At 40.2% G+C, this 22,730-nt stretch overlaps 1 protein-coding gene across 2 annotated transcripts in view; it reads left to right on the top strand.

Annotated features, from left to right (window-relative positions):
• Positions 1–22,586, top strand: part of LOC131237552 (peptidyl-tRNA hydrolase, chloroplastic-like) — a 29,860-nt gene extending 7,274 nt beyond the window's left edge. The window contains exons 2-8 of one of the 2 annotated variants that reach the window (XR_009167309.1): positions 6,762–6,846; positions 8,086–8,153; positions 8,243–8,293; positions 8,387–8,460; positions 9,482–9,644; positions 21,618–21,676; positions 21,766–21,819. Coding sequence is in view for 1 of the 2 variants with exons in the window: in XM_058235375.1 (XP_058091358.1) it covers positions 6,762–6,846; positions 8,086–8,153; positions 8,243–8,293; positions 8,387–8,460; positions 21,618–21,676; positions 21,766–21,842; positions 22,189–22,302 (528 nt within the window). In the remaining variant the exon portion in view is untranslated. Of the gene's footprint in view, positions 1–6,761; positions 6,847–8,085; positions 8,154–8,242; positions 8,294–8,386; positions 8,461–9,481; positions 9,645–21,617; positions 21,677–21,765; positions 21,843–22,188 lie in introns of those variants that run through there. The other variant, XM_058235375.1, reaches the window with a different exon arrangement.
• The last annotated feature ends 144 nt before the right edge of the window (positions 22,587–22,730 follow it).

The raw sequence follows: 22,730 nt of genomic DNA, 5'->3' as shown, positions 1-22,730 counted from the left end.
CATGGGATATATCATTTGCATCAGGTAATTTATTGCACTTTTTGGGAAACATGAGGAAACATAGGGAAAATAGTTGAATTTTTCATTGAAACTTCAGGGATTGTTAAAAAAGACCTTAATACACACTTTTTAATCATAACATCTCAAAAAAGGGGCACATAATAGGTTTCCTTTGTATAGGGTCCTAAGCTAAGTCCTAGTGAAATCGGATTGCGTACTGAGTAACTCAATACGCTTTTATTGTACTGAGTAAACTCTGTTGGGCCTACCGTGAATGTTTATGGTTTATCCACGTTGTCCATCTGTTTTCCTAGCTCATTTGGGGGTTGAGCCCTAACTTGAAGCATATTCAAAGCTCAAGTGGACCACACCACAGGAAATAATGGGAATAATGATTTCCACTGTTGAAACCTTCATAGGGCCCACAATGATGTTTATTTGTCATCCGACCTATTCATAAGATTAGATAGACATGGAAGAAGGGAAAACACACATATCAGCTTGATCCAAAACTTTAGTGTCCCCTAAGAATTTCTCAACAGTAGACGTTCAATTCACACTGTTTCTGGTGGTGTGGTCCACTTGAGCTTTGGATATGCTTAATTTTTGGCTCAAGCCCTAAAATTATCTAGTAAAATGGATGGACAAAGTGGATAAAATACATAAATTATGGTAGGCCCACAAAGTTTACTCGGTATGCGCGTAATGAGTTACTCAGTACGCAATTCGGTTTCGTCCTGGTGGGGGTAGTCCCCAATCCCCACTTGTGACACACAACCAACGATGTGGGTGGGACCATGACTGTGGGCCCCACCATGATGTATGCGTTGTATCCATCCATTCGGAGAGATCATTTTAGGGCATGAGGCAAAGAATGAGGCCGATCCAAAGCTCAAGTCGACCCCACCATAGAAAACAGTGGGGATAGTGATGCCCACCGTTGAAACCTTCCTAGGGCCCACCGTGATGTTTATTTGAGATCCAACCTATTCATAAGTTCACACAGATATGGACGAAGTGAAAACACAAATATCAGCTTGATCGAAAACTTCTATGGCCCCTAAGAAGTTTTTGATGGTAGGCGTTCAATCCCCTATGTTTTCTTTGATGGGGTCCACTTAAGCTTTGGATCTGCCTGTTGTAGGACATAAAAATTAATAATGATATGCAAGATCTCAGGCCTTAGATCAAACAAATTCAGAAACATTCACATAAAATTTCCACATCCCACACAAAAGTTCAAACATTCAAGCAAGGGGAATCTGTGCGGGTCCAGGTCTACACATGTTAGGGACGGATCAATAGAAATTATAAGCCAAACGATACTAAAAGGGAGGTAAAACTCATTCACACATGCACAGTAATCAGTCCTTAATCCAAGAGATTCACCAGTTTCAATTCAGAGAACCCTAGGATTAGAAAAGGGACAAACAAATTGAAAATAATGCAATCTAGGGTTAGGGTTATGGAAAATATGTATGAGAGAGATAAAATAGGCCGAAATTCTGAACCTGGCGACAGTCCACATGTGCGCACGTCGGGCCAGGCCCGACGCACGTGCGCAGGGGCCTAGCCGCACGTGCGAGGGGGCCCGGAATGCGGAAAACGCCTCCTTGGCTCTGGTCGGCTAGGGGAGGGCTTCAAAACTCCCGAGTTTCGTGTTGATCGGATGCGCGGTCTGTGCGTGGTGCTCCGCCGAAGTTTCAGCCCTCCTATAGAGTCAGATTCTGGAAATCGGTTGTAGGGAGAAGAACTGCTGCAAAAGCTGACGGATTCAAAGCGAGGATGGTTGTAGAAGGTGAGAAGAATGGGTGATAGGAGATGGGCAGATCAGGATAGATGCGGCTTCGCACCACCGTAGTTAGCCCTTCGATGAAGGGAGGGCTTTGCAGCCAATTGGATTTCCACAACTCAAGAACTCAGAGGAGTAGAAAAACGCAGTAATTTTTATTAATCTTCAATGTGGAAAAAGAACTACAAGGGGTATTTATAAGAAAACCCTATACCCCAAAACTTACGCCATGTACACAACCTATTACTTGGCGATGAAGTAATAAAAAATAATAACTAATCTAAATAATTTAAACTGTTCATGATATTCTAAATAACAATAATAAGCAAAACCTAAAATATGAGATTAATTGGACTAGTGGGCCACGATCATGAGAACCCATGATGTGCTTTACTTGACTATCGGGCCCACTCCAACGAATCAAAACTCAGTCTTCTAACTAGGAGGCCCTCCCTGGACATTGTCATCAAGCCAGATCGACGGTGGGGCCCTCCTCCTTGTGTACGTGTGTAGGGGGAGGCGTGCGTGTGCGCGTGATGTCCCCATCACTGCCTCATTCTTTGGCTTATGCCCCTAAAATGATCTCTCCAAATGAATGGACGATGTGGATACAACACATACATCATGGTGGGCCCCACAGAACTTGGTGATGGCCGTTTGTTTACTTTTTAAGGGAGAGGATTAGGTATGGCCTTGGCCTGACCCTAGATGGTGCCACACTTATGGTGGGGCCCACCTTGGTATATTTATTGTATATCTAAGCTGTCCATACATTTTTACAAATCATTGTAGGGCATAAGCCTAAAAATTAAGCATATTCAAATCTTAGGTGGACCATACCGTAGGAAACAATGGTGATTGCTCATTCAAACTTTCTAATGGGTTACAAAAGTTTTGGATCAACTTGATATTTGTTATTTTCCCTTCATCCACGTTTCCGTGACATTATCAACCGGTTGAATGACAAATAAACATAACAGAAACATTACGATGGGCCTTAGGAAGCTTTTAATGGTGGAGATTCAAATACCACTTTTTCTTAGAGTATGGTCCACCTGAGATTTTGATCTAATTCATTTTTCATCTCATGCCATAGAATGATCTAACAAAACATATGGACGACATGGATATACAATACATACATCAAGGTCGGCCCCACCATAAGGGTTGCATTGTCTTCGGTGTAGCCGGAGTCGCATCGAATCCACTACCTTAAGGGAGAGACTGAGAAAGTTCGTTTGAAACTCTCCTCCCTCTTCTCAGCTAAAGCCACAAGCCCATGCCCCTCTACGATTTCAAATCCCTTTTCTCTGTTAAAAATCCCAAAAATCTCTCCCCAAATTCATCCTTTTTTTTTTTCAAATCCCAACTCGAATCCCCATAATCCTTGGTGGAAATTTGGTTTCCTTTTAAAGCAATTCTCTTCGAAGTAAAAAAAGGGGTTTTTGGTTTTTCTTACATGATTCGGTGCTGTCAATTGCAATTGGCCCACCAAATCAAGCCAAAAGCCACTCTTTTAAGCAGATCTTAAGTAAAAAGGTAAGAGAGAAATTTTTTTTTTCCTATATAAATTTTAATTTTTAATTTATTTATTTATGGGAATTTCTGTAATGGTAGAGAGGGTTGTAGCTTGATGTCGCCGAAAACGTCGCATTTTTGGCCTTTTTTTTGAAATCCACGAGTATTTGGCTACAATGTGATTTGTGGTAGGTGGCTATAGGAACTTATCACTGGTTCTTGCACGATATCATGTATAGAAGTGAAAAGACACGATATCAGGCATGTATCGCCGATATTGCACGATAAATTGCGATATCGTGAGATATTTTCCATGATATCCAGGAATTAGGTTTTTTTTTTTTTGGTATTTCTAGGGTGTTTTGTGTAGTTGATCACCAATATTGGCTGATATTATCGATATTGCGAACACTAGTTGGGTGGACCAAAATTGACCCTAGCCAGCGAGTTTTTCTGCTAGGCCTGGGCCTAGCCTGTGGGCTTGACCCTACACTTTAGCATCATGGATATCATGGGGAGGTAAGAAAAGACAATTCAGAGCAACCAAGCAAAGAGGAATATGATGGACATGAGGAAGAAAGAGCATGACAAGCATGCAGATGAGTGGTGATGGAATGAATGGAGGAAATGGAGGGGAGGGGGGAAGGATGATAGGTGAAGAAGGTGGAGTGTGGATGATGATATACCTTAAAAGGACAGGATGGAAGAGACGAAGGACACAAAGATGAATCTCCACCAATCAGGGAGGAAGGAGATTTTCCTTTTGCGTGGATGAAGAATAAATGGTGCTGTTAGAGACGGGAGAAGAACAAGGTCGTCGAACTTGTAACACTCCCCCGGGATGGAAGAGAGGAGTTACTGTTAGTATAAGGAAAGCAAGTCTCCTCAAACACCACATGATGTGCAATAAACACTTGTCTAGTTTGTGTAACTGTTTATATATATATATATATTCTTTTTTAATTTAAAGCTAGATAAAGATGAGGAATCTATACCAAGAAATACAACTAATGAGACCAAAAAGACTAAAAGGACTCAATAGAATAATTGCCTAAGCTACCCCATTCAATTTGGCCTTTTTGAAAGCCCCATTAGAGAACCGGAGATGGCTGCAGAAACATTTTTCATTGAGCTCATCCCAAATATTGACCAAAGAACGCTATCAAAGAAAGTCTCCACAAGATTCTCCTTTATTGTCACCACCAATGGAGACAATGATTACCTTCTATTGTCATCACTGATGAAGATAGGGATTCTCCTTCGTAATGATGGCCTTTTACACCTCGAGTATCCTGTTTTGGAAAAGAGTTTTTTTTTTTTTTTTGAGCCACAGGCATGTAAAGGAGAGTGGAAAAGTTTGAGATTGTAACAAAGGGGGCCTTAGGACCTGGACCATGGCCCACGGTTACCTTCATGCTGTCCGAATGGCCCATGTGTTAACTTGTCACACTTTGCTGAGGTCGAGTGAAACTTAGATTCTTAATTAGCTTGGTTAGCAAGTTACCTTAGTTAGAGAACTTAAAATTAGTTTCCTTGGGCAAAAGATTGTTTTACTTTATTCCTAATTCGGATTTAGTTGATTGTTAGGGAAGTTACAGTTATTGGCAAGTTTACATGTTTAAACATAATTTTAGACTTTTTGGGATGTGATAAAATTTAGCAATCCTCATGTAAATTGAATTAGTAGCGTTTTAATGTTAGAAAGTTGAGTCATAACTATTCAAAAAAAAAAAAAAAAAAAGATATAAAAAAGAAGAAGAAGAAGAAGAAAAAAAAGAGGGCAAGTTGAGTTTTAGAGTTGTCTATGTGGTTTTAAATATGACCCCAGTGGGAGTTACGAATTTGTATCTTTTGACAATCATTGAATTCTTTTGTGTTCTTTCGCCTGCCTTATCCTCCATTGCTCAAAATCCAGCATATGGTGATGCAGGGACATGTGATGACCTAACCTTAGATGCATGTATAATCAAGTTAAAGAATGTTCAAATAAATATACCAATTAACTAACCGTTCCAATCAAATGGATTAGGTAAATCTCAACACAAAAATGAGGCTATTTCGTAAGGATCATGCCCCTTAGTATAAGATCACGTAAATAATAAAAAAAGGGAGGACCTAGGGATATGAGGATATCCCAGATCTAACATAAGTTAGTCCACGGTCAAGTTTGGATTTGATTCTACTGACTAACCATCCCTCTTCTCCGTTCAAACTAGAAATGGGATATCCAGAGAGGAACGAAAGGGGTGAAGAATGAAGGGTTCGAGATGAAGAAAGTATAGGTTCTTTTGTCTCAAAGGAAAAAGAGGATGATTCTTACCTTTTCCTGCACCTCGAAGATTTAAAAAGAAGGAAACCTAAAATTAGGGCGGAATCCTCAATACCCAATGGCCAATCCTGAAATTCTGATCTCTTGAATAAAGAAGAAAAAAAGATACAAATTTCTGTTCATTTAATAGTAATGAAAATAGGGTTTCTCACAACGTATATATAAGCTATGGAAAAAGTAAAAGTGCATTAAAGTTCCTGAAAATAAGAAAAATAACAAAAAGATGAAAAAAATAAAGAAAGTGCAATAAAACCCCTGAAACAAGAAATAAAGAACAAAAACGACTAAAACTAAAACACCCGTGTGGTAGGGTGTAAAATCCGACCCATGGATCCGTGGTCAGGGTGCGGTTATGCCGCTCTTGCACTCGTAGCGCGTCAGAAAATGGGTCCAATGGATCCAACGTTCATTCACATTTACTCCTCCGCTCTGGTACTCTGCCGGCGATGCCTCCTTCTCTGATACATTCTAAAGGGTGCACCACCGATGTTCGCATCATATGGCCCTAGTGGGAGTTTTGAAAGTGTATCTTTTGACAGTCATTGAATTCTTTTGAGTTCTTTCGCCAGCCTTGTGCTCCATTGCTCAAAATTCAGCTGCATATAGTAAATTGCTCTCTCCTTCTGTCCTTTGGGATTGTTTGTGGAGACTGTAGAATTGGTGGAGAGGATTGGCCTCTCTTTCCTCCTTCTCTATGCAAGGATAGGATTGACTCGTCAGGAGGATTTTTGGGTCCCGAGTGGGGCCTATCAGCTTTTGGATCATCTAATCATGTGTGCTTGAATGCGCCACTTGAAAATGCCCAAGGCCCAAGCATATCCTGTAGTTTTGGGTCATATAGTTCCTCTTACCTAGATCAGTGGAGAAAGATGACCTGTAATCGGATATCTCCAGTTCTAGCACTGGCAAAAATCCCCTAATGAATGAGATTGCTGCCATCTATTGTAAAACCACATGCTGCATTTGGTCAAAGATATTGGAGAGGATTTGAATTAGCTTCCGATAACATATCGCAGATGAGTGGTGCTGTATATGTTGGTGATAAGCACTTTCTTTATATGGTTTGCTTATTGCAGTATACTTTTTCTTTCATTTCACAGTATTATATTGACTTTCTTTCAGGTGGGTTTTGAGATGATAGACGCGATAGCTCAAGCTGAGGGGATATCTGTGGGCAGCATTCAATTCAAAGCTCTTTTTGGAAAAGGTTTACAAACATTGAAACTGTCCTGAATTCCTTTAGTGTCCCTTCCAGTAAAAAAAAATGGGGCCTCACTAGTCAATATGCTCTCTCATGCCTTTCTTCGTTCATGGTTTGATATTTTGGTGTCCTAAGCATATAGGATCCACACCAATCCATCCCGAACTTGGTGGTTAAATTCTACTGCTTACTTGCTAGGCCCAACCTTTTGCATTTGCAAACTTTCCTGCCTTAATTTAATGAGTAACATTTATAAGTTGCTAATTTTTTTGTACTACATGGCTATAGAAAACCACAGCTTCTTAAAACATGACCTGTATATAGCTTCAACTCTGTTAAACAATATCTGAGAGTTGAAGATAGAGTTTTTGTTAATCCCACAGACCTCTCTACACTCTCACCTGCGCGGAGAACAACATCCACGTTGTTCATTACATGACCCACCATGCAGATGACCTGCTCCAGATTCAGCAGTCCACTTATCCAACAGGTCTCGTATACAAGAAAACGTCCTGTAACAAAAAAAGCTGAACATTGATATTCAATAGACACATGGGGGCTACTTGATGAGGGAACTGGCCTGATTTTTGGCTAGGTCATTGACAGGGCAGGCCCATGATCTGCTCTGCACTGCGAGTTTATTTTTTGACAATGGTTGTAATGGTTATTTTTCTCTCACACAAATATATGCACTCACACACACATGAGTAAAGATAATTTATCGAAACGAGGGGCCAAAAAACTGGGAAGTACATCTGAAGTCACACCCACATCATGTCAGGATGTCTTCCCAATTCCTATACAAATCTTTTCTCCTGTAGGTCACCAAGGGGTGGGGAGCTTCCCAAGCTCATACTCTGTCATCTTTCTGTACAATGATCTCACAGAAAAGTTCCCCTACAACTTTAATCGGACTACAGCGACCCTAATTAGCCGGTATACTGCTGAGGTGGTGACTGGTGATGATGGTGATTTTTAGTCGTTATAATTTCCAGGGCTAGAATAGCATTGTGTGTGTGACTATCTCCAGGATCTCCCATTTACAGATACTAATCTCAAATATCTCTTCTGGTGTCAAGTAGACAATATGTAATGGGTTGTGAAATCAACGCCACTGAGATTACCAGCTTTTGTTTAGACAGAAAATTCAAATCCTTTTGATTTCTCAGTTTGACGGTGATGATTTTAATATGTTTCTTTATGTAAAATTCATGCATCTTTATTGCATCTGTATCCTACATGTAGGTTCTATTGGAAATGTTCCAGTTATGCTTGTGAAACCGCAAACTTTCATGAATGCCAGCGGTGAGTCGGTAAGTAGTCTCATCCAAAAGGAATTCCATGCTATCAATATGCACGGATTTGTTTTATGATTCGTTTTGGTATGGATTCTTTCATGAAGGTTGGATCTCTTGTTTCGTATTTCAAAATACCACTGAATCAAGTGCTTCTGGTAAAGTATTCATATTTCAACCTGTTTCTGATGCAATTACACTTTCTTCTTTCACCCCCCAAACCTTGAATGCTGCGATTCTCTTTTCTGCAGATATATGATGACCTAGATTTACCTTTTGCGAAGTTGCGGCTAGTACCAAAAGGTGGACATGGGGGCCACAATGGGTATTTTATTTTATTTATTTCATTTATGATTATTGCGTACAGCACTGCTAATATTGCTCATCATTCAGTTTTTTTTTTTCCAAGATTGCAAACAAACAGTTTAATCGAAGGGCTGATGACAAACTACTAATGATGTTTTCTGGTATCCATAATTAGGTAGGGAGTCCTCAATTTCCAGTTACATTCCTTTTTAAGCACAACTTAAAAGTAAAATAATTACAATTTGGAGCCCAATCCCTCAATATTTATATCCTAAGAAAGGCATGTACAGTTTGCATAGTTCCAGTTTATCATACTAGTTATTGCAATTCATGGTCCATTGCAACTTGTCCAATTTTTATGGGAGCTCAAAATGAGGAGCACTGGTCAACAATGCACTAAATAGTTACATCTCTATTTTTTAAGCTTGGTTTGAGCATATGTACCTTGCTGGGGTTGTTTAGCTTCTACAATTGACGCCCATGGTTCAGTGATCCAAACCATTGATATGATGGGTCTGTGTGTTATATAAAGCCAACAAATCACTTTAATTGAATATTCGCTAAAACACCAATTAATCTTCTAACAAATGTATGAGGTTACATTTTTTGGGGAGTGGGAGAAGAGATGGGGCTATTTGCTTGGTCAAACATTTAAGAAAGGCTTATAATGTGCAAGTCTAGACAGATGTCTTATACTGGCGGAGTGGAAGAGACATTTTTAGGGATTTATGCAGTTCATGCTTTTGAGACTTGCATTTGATCACGTTCCATTTACATTGAAGTTTGTGTGTATTTCTTATAGAGAGTGGGTATTTTGTATTTCTGTTTTTGGGTGTGTGCATGTACAAAATGTTATGTTCTCCTGAGGAGTATGCATTTTGTGCCATAACATTATAATAAAAGAGTGTGTTAGGTCTTTGAAGCCGTAAGACAACATTTTTTCTTCTAAAACTCTCTCTCCTCTCTCTCTCTCTCCTCTCATCTCATCTTTTCTTTTCTTTCCTCTTTGCACTCCTAAGATCATTCAAACTCGGTATCAGAGTAGACATTTTGAGTCGGAGCTATAGGAGTTTGATGACATTAGCAACCGTATGGCCGACGTCAACATTGTACAATTTGTATGGACTGTTTTTGACTGGGAAGAACATGGTTTGAAGCACCTCGATTTTAGAGGATTTATGGAATTTTTGGAGCTCATTTGAGGTATGTTTGCCACTTTTCTCATTTTACAGAAAAACACCTGATCTTCATGTTTCTACCGATTCTACTCAAATTGGTAGAGGTTTCTTGGATATTTCATCACATGATGTGTTGGTTTTACCATATTTGATTGTTTAAGGAGGTATTTTTCATATATATATATATTGGGGGGGCGGGGGGGTTGGGGTCTTGCCGTCCTGGGTGTTCTGGACATGCACCAAAACTTTTGGTGTATGTCCGAGTTGATGCTCTTGGTGTATGAGATGTGTACTTGCCTGATTCAAGTCTATTTTTGATATTCGACACGGTTTTTCAGTTCTACGGTTGTTTCTGGCAATGTTTTAAATAGCGATAGTGTGTTGTGTAGTGTTCAACCCTCCGTAGCATGTAGCGTAAATAGTGTTGCGTGTAGCATAAGTTACACTATACTTCTATTTTTTTAATTTAAAAATAAGAAGTTATTATGACCTTTTAACGTGTAACTGTTGTCACCGGTGCCTTTATGTAATGGCCTTTACAACACACCATGCCCGTAACATTGAAAAACCAACATCTACCCCATAACATTCTTCAAAATATAAAAATGTCACATTCTTCGAAATAAAAATCCCACAGGTAAGAATATTAAGCAAGGTATTCTGTAACTGTAGCAGTGGCCATAACGACCACCTTTACAATACGGGCTGTTATGACTGTTTTGACCCTCGTAACGGCCGTTGTGATCTCTTATATGTGTGTGTGTGTGTGTGTGTGTGTGTGTGTTATTAAAAGAAAAAAACTCGAAAAACCTAAATCTACCTCGTAACATTGATTTTTTATTTTTATTTTTGTTGAAAATCTTGTATCTGCCTCATAATTGACCATTAGAGGGTTGTTATGGCCTATACAAGGGGTGTAATAGGCCATTAATGGCGATTATGAGTCATTTTTTCCATAACGGTTATTACAACCTTGTAACATGTAACGGTTGCCACCGGTATGTTTACGTAACGGCCTTTACGCCACACCATGCCTGTAACATTGAAAAACCCACATTTACCCCGCAACAGACCATTATGGGACTATTATGATCTTTATTAGGGACATAACGGGCTGTTAACGTGGGTACGGGTTTTTTTTTTTTTTCCATAACAACTATTACGGCTGTATGACCCTGTAACATGTAACGGTTGCCACCGTTACCTTTATGTAATGACCTTTACGCCTCGTAATGACCTTCACGATACACCATGTACCATGCTATTAAGTACAATACAATGGACAACCACCTATATGCACACCATAGTGGTTCCCATGTGGGCCACACCATAAAAAAACAATGCACACACACCTATATGCACAACACAGTGGTCCTCATGTGGGTCACACCATAGAAAACAATGCACATCCACACATGCACACCACAGTGGTTTCCATGTGGGCCACACCATAGAAAATATTCAAACAATGCACATCCACCCATGCACACACCTCAATGGGCCCCATGTGGGCCACACCATAGAAAACAGTGCATAGCCACACATATATTGAAAAAGAATTGAAAAAAATGATAAACAACAAATATTGCACAATAACCAACATTTTAAAAAGAAAAAAACTCAAAAATAACTAATTAATATTCATTGTACATGAAAAGAAACTCACTGAGGGGCAAAAATGTACCTATTGTAGACTCAAGAGGAGATTTAATCAATGAAAACTATGAAAATTTAAGCTCCATTGCCGTCTGGAACCGGAAAAGGGGAAATTTGATTTCTCCTTCATTTCATCTACAATGATTGTGAAAATGCATCAAATGGACCACCTTACAGGCTCCAACAATCGGCTAAAGAAGCCCCCTTGATGGCCCTTTAGATCGAAAGATTCGAAGAGGGGGAGTTGAGCTTGCGTCAGCTAGGGCTTTCAAAGGGGTTTTCGAAAACCCTATTTCGATTTCTCTTTTTTACTTAACTTTATAACTTTCCTTGTAATGTGTGTTAAACACACATTATCTCAAATAAACATCACTCTTTTAGAATATAATCAATAAAGTAGTATTTGTTGTTGGTTTTACAATGTAAGTTTTTTTTAAAATATGAGTTTACCACAATACCACCATTATTAATGAAGGAAAGTTAAAAAAAAGTGCAGCGTAGCGCACACTACCTGCACTACGCACCACACATCCGTAGTTTACGGTTACACTATTTGAATGCGCTATGGCAGCACTATGCTACGTAGCATACACTACCGCTACACTATTGGCACAATTCAAAACACTGGTGTTTGGAACCCCATGCCTTCATCAGGAACTCGAATTTGTGTGAATCTATGACTCTTATATGCTTTGTGCCTCTTGAGTTGTTGCTTGGGTTTCTTCTTCGTGGACCCTTGTGAAGGACAAAATCTCTTTTGGATCCAGTGTGGGATCTTCAGAATCAAATCCTTTGTTGATTACCATAGTGAAGTTGAATGGTAACAACTATCTACAATGGGCTCAATCTATGAAGTTGTTTTTAGGGAGAAGAGATAGTCTTTCCTACATATTAGATGATCCTCTAGATCCTTCATATGGGAATTTCAAGACCTTGACTAAAGAGTACTAAGTCATGGCTTGGCTACTTAGTATAGCCTGTATCGTGACTAATTCTGTTATGTTCCTGACCTTTTCCAAAAGGATATGGGACACCCTTCAAGACATTTATTCTAAAGTACAGAATATATCTAGAGCTTTTAAGTTGATCTCTGATATTGGCTAGTTTCAACAATATTTAAGATCCTTGAAGGAGTATTTTTCCGCTCTTTGGGGGATGAAGTAGATTTCTGTCCGCCCCTTCCCTCGCACTATACAGGGGATTATGATCATGCATGGAAGCAACGTGAAGACACTCGAAGCATCCAATTCCTCTCTAGCCTTAACTCTTGAGTATTATGATATTTGGGAACATATTATAGTCGTGGATCCCCTTTCTTCTCGGACTGCCATCTATGTTATGTGTCAAAGGGTCACTACCTCATCCACTTGTACTTTTGTCCCCCTAATGGATCTACATATGTAGTTGGAGAACGTCCCTCGTTTAGCCATGGATTTAGACCTTCGATGTAGGGTGCATAGGGCCGTGGTTGTGATTTTAGGTCTAGTAATCAAGGCAGGGGCTGTAAAAGTGAGTGTGGATGATGGGGACATCACGCGCACTCACGCCGCCCCCCCTACGCACGTACGTATGCAGAAGGAGGACCCCACCATCAATCTGGCTCGATGACGACGTCCAGAGAGGGCCTCCTAGCTAGAAGACAAGTTTTGGTTCAGAAAAGTGGCCCGATAGTCAAGAAAAGCCCACCATGAGATCTCATGATCGTGGCCCACTCGTCGGATTGGTTTTATATTTTAAGTTTTGCTTATTGTTATTATTTAGAACATCGTGAACGCTTTAGATTTTCTTGTTTGGTTTTTATTTTAGTTTACTTCTTCGCCAAGTAATAGGTGTCGTACATGGTGCGAGTTTTTGAGTATAGGATTTCTCCCTATAAATAGGCACCCCTTGTAGTTCTTTTCATTCATTGAAGTTAATAAAAAAATTCCTACTTTATTTTTCTGCTCTCTTCGTGAGTTGTGGAAGAATTCAAAAGTGGGTGTGAAGCCCTCCCTTTTCGAAGGGCTAACTACCGTGGTGCGAAGCCACATCGATCCCAATTCACCCCCATCTTCCATCATCTTTTTTTCCATCTTCCCCACCATCCGTACTTCGAATTTGTCCTTTTGTTGCATCAGATTTCTTCATTACAACAGGTTTCCAGAGTTCGGCGAAGCGAGCTGAAACTTCGGCGGAGCACCACGCACAAACCGTACATCGGATCGAGCTGAAATTTGGAGGTTTTGGAGTCCATCCTGGCTGACCAGGGCCAAGGTGGCCTTTTTCTGAATAGTTGTCCCCACATACGTTCGTCCTGTATCACACACACGTCCATCTGGACCATTGTTGCTGTCCACACGCGGGATCATCTTTTGGTTCAGGTTTTTATCTTCTTTTATCCTCTCATAGCCGTTTTTTTTCATGAATCCTAACCCTATATTACATGATCCCTAATTGATTTGCCCCTTTTTATCACCTTAGGGTTCCTTGAATTGAAATTAGGGAATCCCTTGGATTAGGGACTGATTTTTATGCATGAGTAGTTGATTTTATTTCCCTTTGACATTGTTTGGTTTATAATTTTATTGGTCCAGTCCTAGCCTGTGTCGGCTTGGACCAGCATAGATTCCCCTTTAATTGAATGTTTGGATTTTCATGTGGGATGTGGAAGTTGTGTGATTGTTTCTGAATTGGTGTGATCTAAGCCTGCAATCTTGCATATCATATTTAATTTTCCATGTCCTGCATCAGTGAATGTGGTAGTCGTGGCCGCAATGCATGAGGATGTGGCCGTGATGGACCCCGCACCTGTACACATTGTGGGGGGCACAAATCACACTGTTGATCAATGCTAGGACTTTATTGGACGTCCATCCTGGGCAGGTGCATCCTTAGCTAGTAGTGCCTTAGGTGATTTTGCACAACTGTGCCTGAGAAGCCTTCTTCAGGTGAGCTTATTCTCTTGTGGCGGGAGGCTTATGAGGCCTTAAAGCAAGTCCAAGTTCGTGATGCTCTTGGTACTTCTAAAGCCGCTGTAGCCCAGTCAAGTACTGCCTCCACATGTCTTCTTCTACTTCTTCCTTGGTCATTGACTCTAGAGCTAGCTACCTCGCATATGATTGGTAAGCCTCATTTGTTTAGCTCATTCCTTCCTTCAAGTTGGTTTCATTATGTCATTATTATAAATGGAAACTAAACTCGAAAATTCATAACTGGTTCCATCAATCTCTCTCTCACCATGCAGCCATCATCCATCCTACATATTCCTAGCTTTCCTCTTAATCTCTTATCTATCAGTTCTCTTACAAAGTCTTTAAATTGTTCAGTAACTTTCTTTCATTCTCACCGTGTTTTAAGACCTAAAGACGAAGCAGATGATTGGTGGGGGGCCATGAACATGGAGGAGTCTGTTTCTTCGATGATGCACTCGCGATGGCATCTAATACATTCTGACAATAAGGGCAAGTATATGTCGAATGCCTTTTTGTTATTTTTGCAGGATCATTGTATATTTATCCCATACTTCATGTTTACGAACTCCTCATTAAAACAGTGTGGCTGAGCGAAATAACCGCCATCTCCTTGAAGTAACATGTGCCCTCTTGTTTGGTACTAGTCTTCCTAAACATTTTTGGGATGATGCTTTGCTTACTGTTGCTTTTCTTATTAATTACATACCATCCTGAATATTGTCATATAGATCTTTATTTGAAATCTTGCATCCCATGACAAACCTTTTCCCTTACCCCCGAAAGTCTTTGGGTGTACATGCTTTGTTCAAATTCTTGATAATATCAATGACAAGTTAAATCTTCGAGTTATTCAATGCATCTTCTTAGGTTACTCTCGATTTCAAAAGGGGTATAAATGTTATAACCCTCTGACCTATAAGAGATATGTTTTAGTGGTTGTGAACTTCTTTGAAGAGATTCCTTATTTTTCTAATGAAGGGGATTGCTATATGATCTTCTTACTCGTCAGGGGAAGCTTCACTCTATACTTCTTTCTGTGTCTTGTCTTGATGATACTCCTACATCATCTGCCTCCTGCAAGCACATTCTGGTGTATCATCGACGGACTAAATCCTCCAGTGCTCAACTGTTTATCATTCCATCTGCTTCTGTTGGTGCCTTGGTGGCTCAGGTACCATCTCTCACCTTCCATCTCATGATGATCTTCCCATTGCCTTGCGAAAGTCTTCTCAATCATGTACAAAACATCCCATTAGTAATTTTGTTTCCTATCAACATCTTTCACCCTCCTAGTCTTTTGTAGCTTCTATATCCTCATCGGTTGTCCCTTGTAATTTTAAGGAAGCTATAAGTAGCCCTGACGACTCAGGCTTTGATAGAAGAAATGCAAGCTCTTGAGAAGAACAATACCTGAGAGTTAGTTCCTCTACTAGAGAGTAAGCAGATTGTCGGACGCCAATGTATTTATACCATCAAGTATCTTCCAGATGGTTCAATTGGTCGTTATAAGGTGCCGTTGGTCGCCAAGAGTTATACCCAAACCTATGGCATGGATTACTTTGAGATGTTCTCTCCTGTGGCAAAAATCAATTCTCTTCAGGTGGTGATTTGTCTTGGTTTCTCTTTCAACTAGATGTGAAGAATGTTTTCTTACATGGTGACCTCGCTGAGGAAGTTTGTGTATCAGCCCCCAAGTTTTTCTATGTCAAATACTTCACTTCTGTGTCGATTGAAAAAGTCTATTTGTGGCATCAAACAGTCTCCATGCACCCGGTTTGATAAATTTAGTCATGCTCTTCTTGATTTTGGATTTGTTCGCAGCCATGTGGACCACTCTCTTTTCATTTGTCGGCGGGCCATAGGAATTATGGTGCTAATTGTCTATTTAGATGATATTGTGTTATCCGATAGTGGTACTGAGGGTATGGTGGCCATTAAGTCTTTTTTTCAAGACGCAGTTTGTGATCAAAGACCTTAGGACTCTTCGGTATTTCCTGGGCATTGAAGTTGCTTGATCAAAGTCTAGAGTTGTTCTCTCTCAACAGAAATACGCGCTTAATCTTCTCTCCGAGATTAGAATGCTAGGATGCAAGCTTGCTACTACGCCAATGGATATCACTTAGAAAATCATCTTTGATGATGGTGGACTCTTCTTTGATCTTGGGATGTATCCCTGGTTGGTTGGTCGACTTATAACCATTCCTTGGTTGGACCCATCCTATGTTGTGGGCAGCGTTAGTTAATTCATGCATGTCCCTCGTATTGCACATTTGACTGCAATTTATCATATTCGTTGGTATCTCAAATATGCTCTGAGTAAACGCTTACTGTTTCAACCGTATGACCTTTATATTTTTGGTTACTCTGATGCTAATTGTGCTGACAGTTTGCATAATAGATGGTCTATATCAAGGTATTGTACATTTCTTGGTGGAAATCTTGTCAATTGGAAGAGTAAGAAGCAGTCCGTCATGGCTCGTTCTGCTAAAGTTGAGTATAGGGCATTGGTCCATGCAACAGGTGAACTAGTTTGGCTTCGCACCCTTCTACATGAACTTGGCTATCCTCCTTCAGTTCTCATTCCATTGCATTGTGACAATCAAGCTGTCATTGACATTGATAGCAATTTGGTGTTTCATGAGAACACGATGCACATTGAGATTAATTGCCAATTTATTCAGGAAAACGTTGCTAACAAGGAGATTGCAACCCCTTTTGTTTGCTCTGGCGAGCAGTTAGTTGATGTTCTCACTAAATCTCTTAGGCGAGGTGCTCTTTATCATATCACTGCCAAGTTGGGCATGGTCAGCATCTATGCTCCAACTTGAGGGGCAGTATAGAGAGTAGGTATTTTGCATTTACGTGTTTTTGGGTGTGTGCATGAACATAATGTTATGTTCTCTTGAGGAGTGTATTTTGTACTATAACATTATAATAAAGGAATGTTAGGTCTTTGAAGCCCTAATACACAAAACACCTTTTCTTCCAAAACTCTCCTCCTCTCTCGTCTCATCTCCTCTTCTCTTCTTTCCTCTTTGCACTCCTAAGATAATTCAAACTCAACTTTTCTATGGGATTAATTCCAATTAGATTTACGAATTGGTGGCTCTGGGAGGAAGATTGCATTCAATTAATTGCAAAATGGTGGAGGAAATGTGGAAGTTGAGGGTTGGGCTGGTTTCATGCGCTTGAAAAAGTTGGAAGTACCTGAACTCAAAGCTTAAGGAATGGAGCGACCTCGGATTTGGTCAAGACAAACTTAAGAAAGAAGAAATTAAGTTGAATTGAATCCATGGATATGGAAGAGGAGGGAAATCCATCCGAGGAGTCTTTGATGCTCGTAAAGGAGGCTCAAATCGAAGTACATGTCCATCCTAAGGAGAGGGGAAGCTTTGTGGAGGCAAAATTTGGGAATGACATGGTTGAAGGATGGTGACAAGCATGCTAGATTCTTTTATAATATTGCGAATAGGAGGTGGGGATTGAATCACATCGACAAGTTATGCCTTACCAACTTGCTTGTAGAGGGCCATGTTGATTGACTCTATTTTGCCATTTTGCGGTACTAGTATAGACCATCTAGTCTGAGATAAATTGTATTGATAATGACCCCTTAACCAATTTTTCCATTCATTCATTCATTCTAGAATTCGGAAGTTTCTTGGGCCTTGATTTGGCATCCAATATTCCTCGTCTCCCAAAATGGTCCTTTATTCTATCCTTAAGAAAAAGATATTCTCCACGATAGTGGTGCTACCTTTCACTGCTTTCATTAGTGTTGGTTCTTCCAAAGTAGCAATTGGGATTGGACTTTGCACTTATCCCACACCGGGAATTCTCTCTGTTGTTGCTTTTAGAGAGTGCGGGGGCCTTTGTCTCTAATTGAACTGTGGTGCCGTAGCTTCTTATGCTGCAGCCCATACCATCCTAGCTTCCCATACCTTTTCTACTGTTAATATGACTAGTGCCCACACAACCTATGTCTTTGCTTCTAATGCCATTGTTGCCCCTATCCCACCCGCTTATAGCTTAATATCTTTGGGTTTACTTTCTTTCTTCATTCAAGATTCCTGTAGTGGTGGCTTTCCTATGGTAGGGGAGAGAAGGGTCTTAATTTCCATCTTATCAATTGGAAGGTGATTCAAAAACCTATTCAAGGGGTTGGGGGTGTCTTGGAGTCGGTTACCTTAGAAATTGGGTGCTCTTGAACAAATGGTTGTGGGGAAGAACCGAGAACTTTATGGAGAACAATGGTCTTTGGAAAATACAATACATCTGAGGGGGTAGGTTCTAGAGTCTTTGTAATGGATCAAGTGGATCTGCTGTGTAGAAGGCTATTATTACATGGGTATACATCAAGATGGAAGCAATGGAGAAATCTTGATCAGAGTAGTGAAGGAATTTAGTAAAGGTATTCATTTTTTGGTTGGAAAAGGTGACGGTGGGGTTTGGAAGAATGCTTGGTTGGATGATTAAAATGTCATTTAGGGACTTCTTTCAGCTTGTGATAGATAAGGAAGAAAAAGTCCAGGATTGTTATGATTTAGTGGGGGAAGGCGTAGCTTGGAACATAATATCATGAAGAAACCTTTCCGATAAAGGGTCGGGACTCTTTGCTAATTTGTTAAGTAGGTTGTGCAATGTGCATATTGATCTCCTCTGAAGATAGTAGAGTGTGGAAATGGTCCCCAATGAAGAGTTTATCGCCAATTCTTTGCGATGCTAATGGGTGTGAGAGTGCATCTCCTCTATGTGCAAAAGTATGGAAGGTTCCTTTTCCTCTAAGAATCAAAGCTTTTGCTTAGGTAGCTATAGGCTTGGCAATGGGTAGGCTTGGGGATCATTTAGACCTGGATTTTAAACTGGTCAGCTGGGCCTATCGACCCCACTTTGTTCAAAATTTGTTTGTGATTGGCTCATGCCTAGGTCCTTTTACCACCCTTAGGAACTAAGGCCAATAAGATTCTAACATTGTATAACTTAAAGAAATGAAATTTGTCCTTCCGCAATAGTTTCATCTATAAAAATGAGGAAGAGTTGGTCAACTACATATTCGTTCATTGTGTGACGACGAGAAAGGTCGGTATCCCTTCTTTCTCTGCTGGGGTTATTGTGAATCTTCAATAACCCAAATGGCGATGTGTTGTTCAAATGACACGTTATTCCATTCAAAGGTCTTGTGAAGACGTGTTTCTTCAAAATCTTATGGGGTTTTGGAAAGAGAGGAATAATAGTATCAAGGGCAATGTCTCGTCCATTGAATCTTTTTTTTTTTTTTTTAAAACACAAGAGACTACATTGTGGAAACTGTAACTTGTTTATTTCACCGAGAATAACGGGAATATATAGAAGAGGTTAGAGATTTGTAGAGATCTTAATAGATATACATCTCAACTAAAACAAGGAATATCCTAATTGAAGGATGATTACCCTAAGCCACTCTAACATCTCCCAATTTGCTTTGAAAGGAGTAACTTGAGTTTGAAAGGTATGATGATTTTTTTTTTTCAAAAGCAAAAGCAAAATTCAGCGGTAATAGGGCGATGAAACAACAAGTAGCTTGAGGCAAGCCGACACTTTTAATGACTTCTTGGATGTGAACCATTGGCACTTTCAAAGATTGACGAATGATCTACTGGCACTTATGTTGGTCGCATTTGCAACCATTGCTCCTCCGGTGGCTGGGAGTTCAACCCTTGCTCTTTCAATGGCTTTGGATGTTCTGACAACAAAGAAAAAGTAGGTCCGACTATAAGGTCGACATGGTGACAGGGTCTAGTTCAAACGCCCAGCACAATAACAAGTTTGGTCCAAAAACATGGCACAAATGAAAAACACATCTTGTCAAAAGGCCCAGTGCAGGGATGTTGGCTGGCGAATGGAGAGGATAAAGAGATTGCACACTGGATCTAAAGGTGCATACCTTAGTTCATGCACCCTCAGAACATCGAATGCAAACCAATACAGGAAAGAAAAGGTCCCACGCCCTTCCATGAATGGCAATGAGCGGTGGTTCCCAAATTTGATGGGAACGGCGATGGCGGATTGGAAGATGATGATCGGGCAAAAGAATGATGCTTGGAGATGCTGATGTAGACGGAGATGTGTCTGAAACTTACTGGAATCAATGGTAGAGAATGGATGCATGCAGGCAACTGGGCTCTGTTCAACAGTGTATTAGATCCATTTAAGCAAGGAGTGCTGGAAACAATGGAAGATTAGGGCATTGGCTACAATATCCGACAGATCCTCTGTCAACGGTGGGGTGATGGAGATGATGGTTGACCCAAGTGCATGGTGGGGCGATGGGTTGCTGGAAACAAAAGCAGTAGTGGATCTTACTATGGTGCTAGATTGTCAATGTGACAATAGGGTCACTAGCAGAGGGTGTGACAATGAGGCTTCTGAAAGGTGACAGTGGCCTTTCAGATTTGATCGTGGTTAGACTAGACAATTATATTGTTTATTGATCGTTGACGATGTTGGCCAATCCAATCGGTGGTTTGGAAGGTCTGATACGACAGGTTCAAACAACGAAATAGCAGACTGTTGATGATCACGTGGGTGTAGATCACAGCCGCTGAATTTGGTTGATGGGAGGCTAGGGAGATAGAGCTGAACCAACCCAATGAGAAAGAGAGACATAACAGCTGGATTTGACTGCAGGCGATTGTAGTGGTGTTTCTTGTTTGAAGCAGATATGACCTGACTGTCTGAGGTTGTGGCTAGTGGTGGTATTGATGTTGTACAACCCGCCGATGTGTTCAGAGTTGAAACAGATGTCGAGATGATGTCAGAAGAAATGGTGACAATTAGAAGAAACAAATGGATGTCGAGATGGAAAGGAAGGAACATGCTATGATAACGGCTAGGATCAAGCCAGAGTCATGGCTTTGATACCATGTTAAACCGCAAGAGACTACATTGTGGAAACTGTAACTTGTTTATTTCACTAAGAATAACAGGAATATATACAAGATGTGAGAAATCTGTAGAGATCTTTACAGATATACATCTTAACAAAAAGAAGAAGAAGAAATATTATCCTAATCTAGGAAGATTACCTTAATCTAATCTAACACCATCAAAGGTAGGGTCTCCCCATATGATCATTAATTGGGAGTTGCAAGGAATTCCCAGGGTTTTCTTTGTGGACCTCCTAGGATTGTTTTATGGGGCTGTAATAAACTTGTCAAATTTCAAAAGAAAAAAATGTATGAGGTATCAAACACAAACTGGTATGGATTCCAGGAGCCATGATTAGGATCTCAAAAGTTTTCCTTATGATTTAAAGGGCAAAGGGCCATTGACTTGTAATGATTAGGAAAAACATAAATCCCATTTGCCGTGATTTGCTTGTAACATCACCACCAATTTCATTTTAATGACAGGATGAGAAGCGTCATTGACCACTTGAAAGGAAGTCGTGAATTTCCGAGGTTAAGGATAGGTAGGTTGCTGCCATCTTCTTGCTTATGATTAATCATTCTATATCTATCATGCAAAAATTCTAATGAGGTTCATGAAATTTTATAATAGGTATTGGACGGCCACCGGGGAAAATGGATCCTGTCAACTTTGTTATTCGACCATTCAACAGACAAGAACGCGAAGAGGTGTTACTACCATGCTTCTCACAGAAACTTCAATTGTATCCATTATTTCAATCCAGGGTGCATTTGGAAGTCCACTCAAACCACAAGCTGTCTATGGAGTGGGACCTCTGGCACATGATTCTGTGTGGTGCAGCTGGCGGAAACCACATTAGGCTCGCTCTCAGTTTACCGCCTTTTTATCCCTAAAGCTGATAGTCCCCTCATTCAGGTAACTGAAATGACTGGACTACTGGTTTGGGTGGGCATCAGTTCTGCCCAGGTGCATTGTCAAGACACCCAAACGCACCCTCATGTGTTTGAAGGGGGCAAAACTATTAGATTCTCAGCGTTTCTTGCTGTGTTTCAGCTGGACTTCACCTTTCAGCAGGGATTGGAAGCGGTGAGGATTCTTGTGCTCGAGGGATTTGATAAAAGCGCAACATTTGTCAACAGTGCAAAATCTATGAATCTAAACAGCTGAAGTCCAACACGGGTGGTACTTCTCAACTCTTCAATACTGAATGAGGCACCATTTTAAGGTGACCCTCTATCATCCAATTACAAATTTCTTTGGGTTTTCTTTTCCTTCTTCTTTTCAATTTTCGTTTTGTTTATTTTATTTTATTTTATTTTGGGTTGGGGAAAGCCTCAACAGTGTAACAATTTTTACAAGTGATGATGGCGAGAATTTTGTATGTATGAGAATGGGCTTATAGCCAGATAATCAAATGAACCTAGCAGTACAATTGCAGCATTTTTGTTTCATCTTTTGCTTCTTTTAGTCCAATGTATTTATCAAGAGAGCTCATTTGTTGCAGTTACCTTTCATAGACTGATCATTCATGAGGACTATTCATGGGACTTGTATAATTTATGCTATTTTTGTACACGAGGCTTTCTACAGTGTGT

The sequence above is a fragment of the Magnolia sinica genome, chromosome 2, assembly GCF_029962835.1.
Source record: "Magnolia sinica isolate HGM2019 chromosome 2, MsV1, whole genome shotgun sequence".
In the NCBI taxonomy this organism is placed as follows: Eukaryota; Viridiplantae; Streptophyta; class Magnoliopsida; order Magnoliales; family Magnoliaceae; genus Magnolia; species Magnolia sinica.
This window is presented reverse-complemented; position numbering and strand designations above follow the sequence as displayed.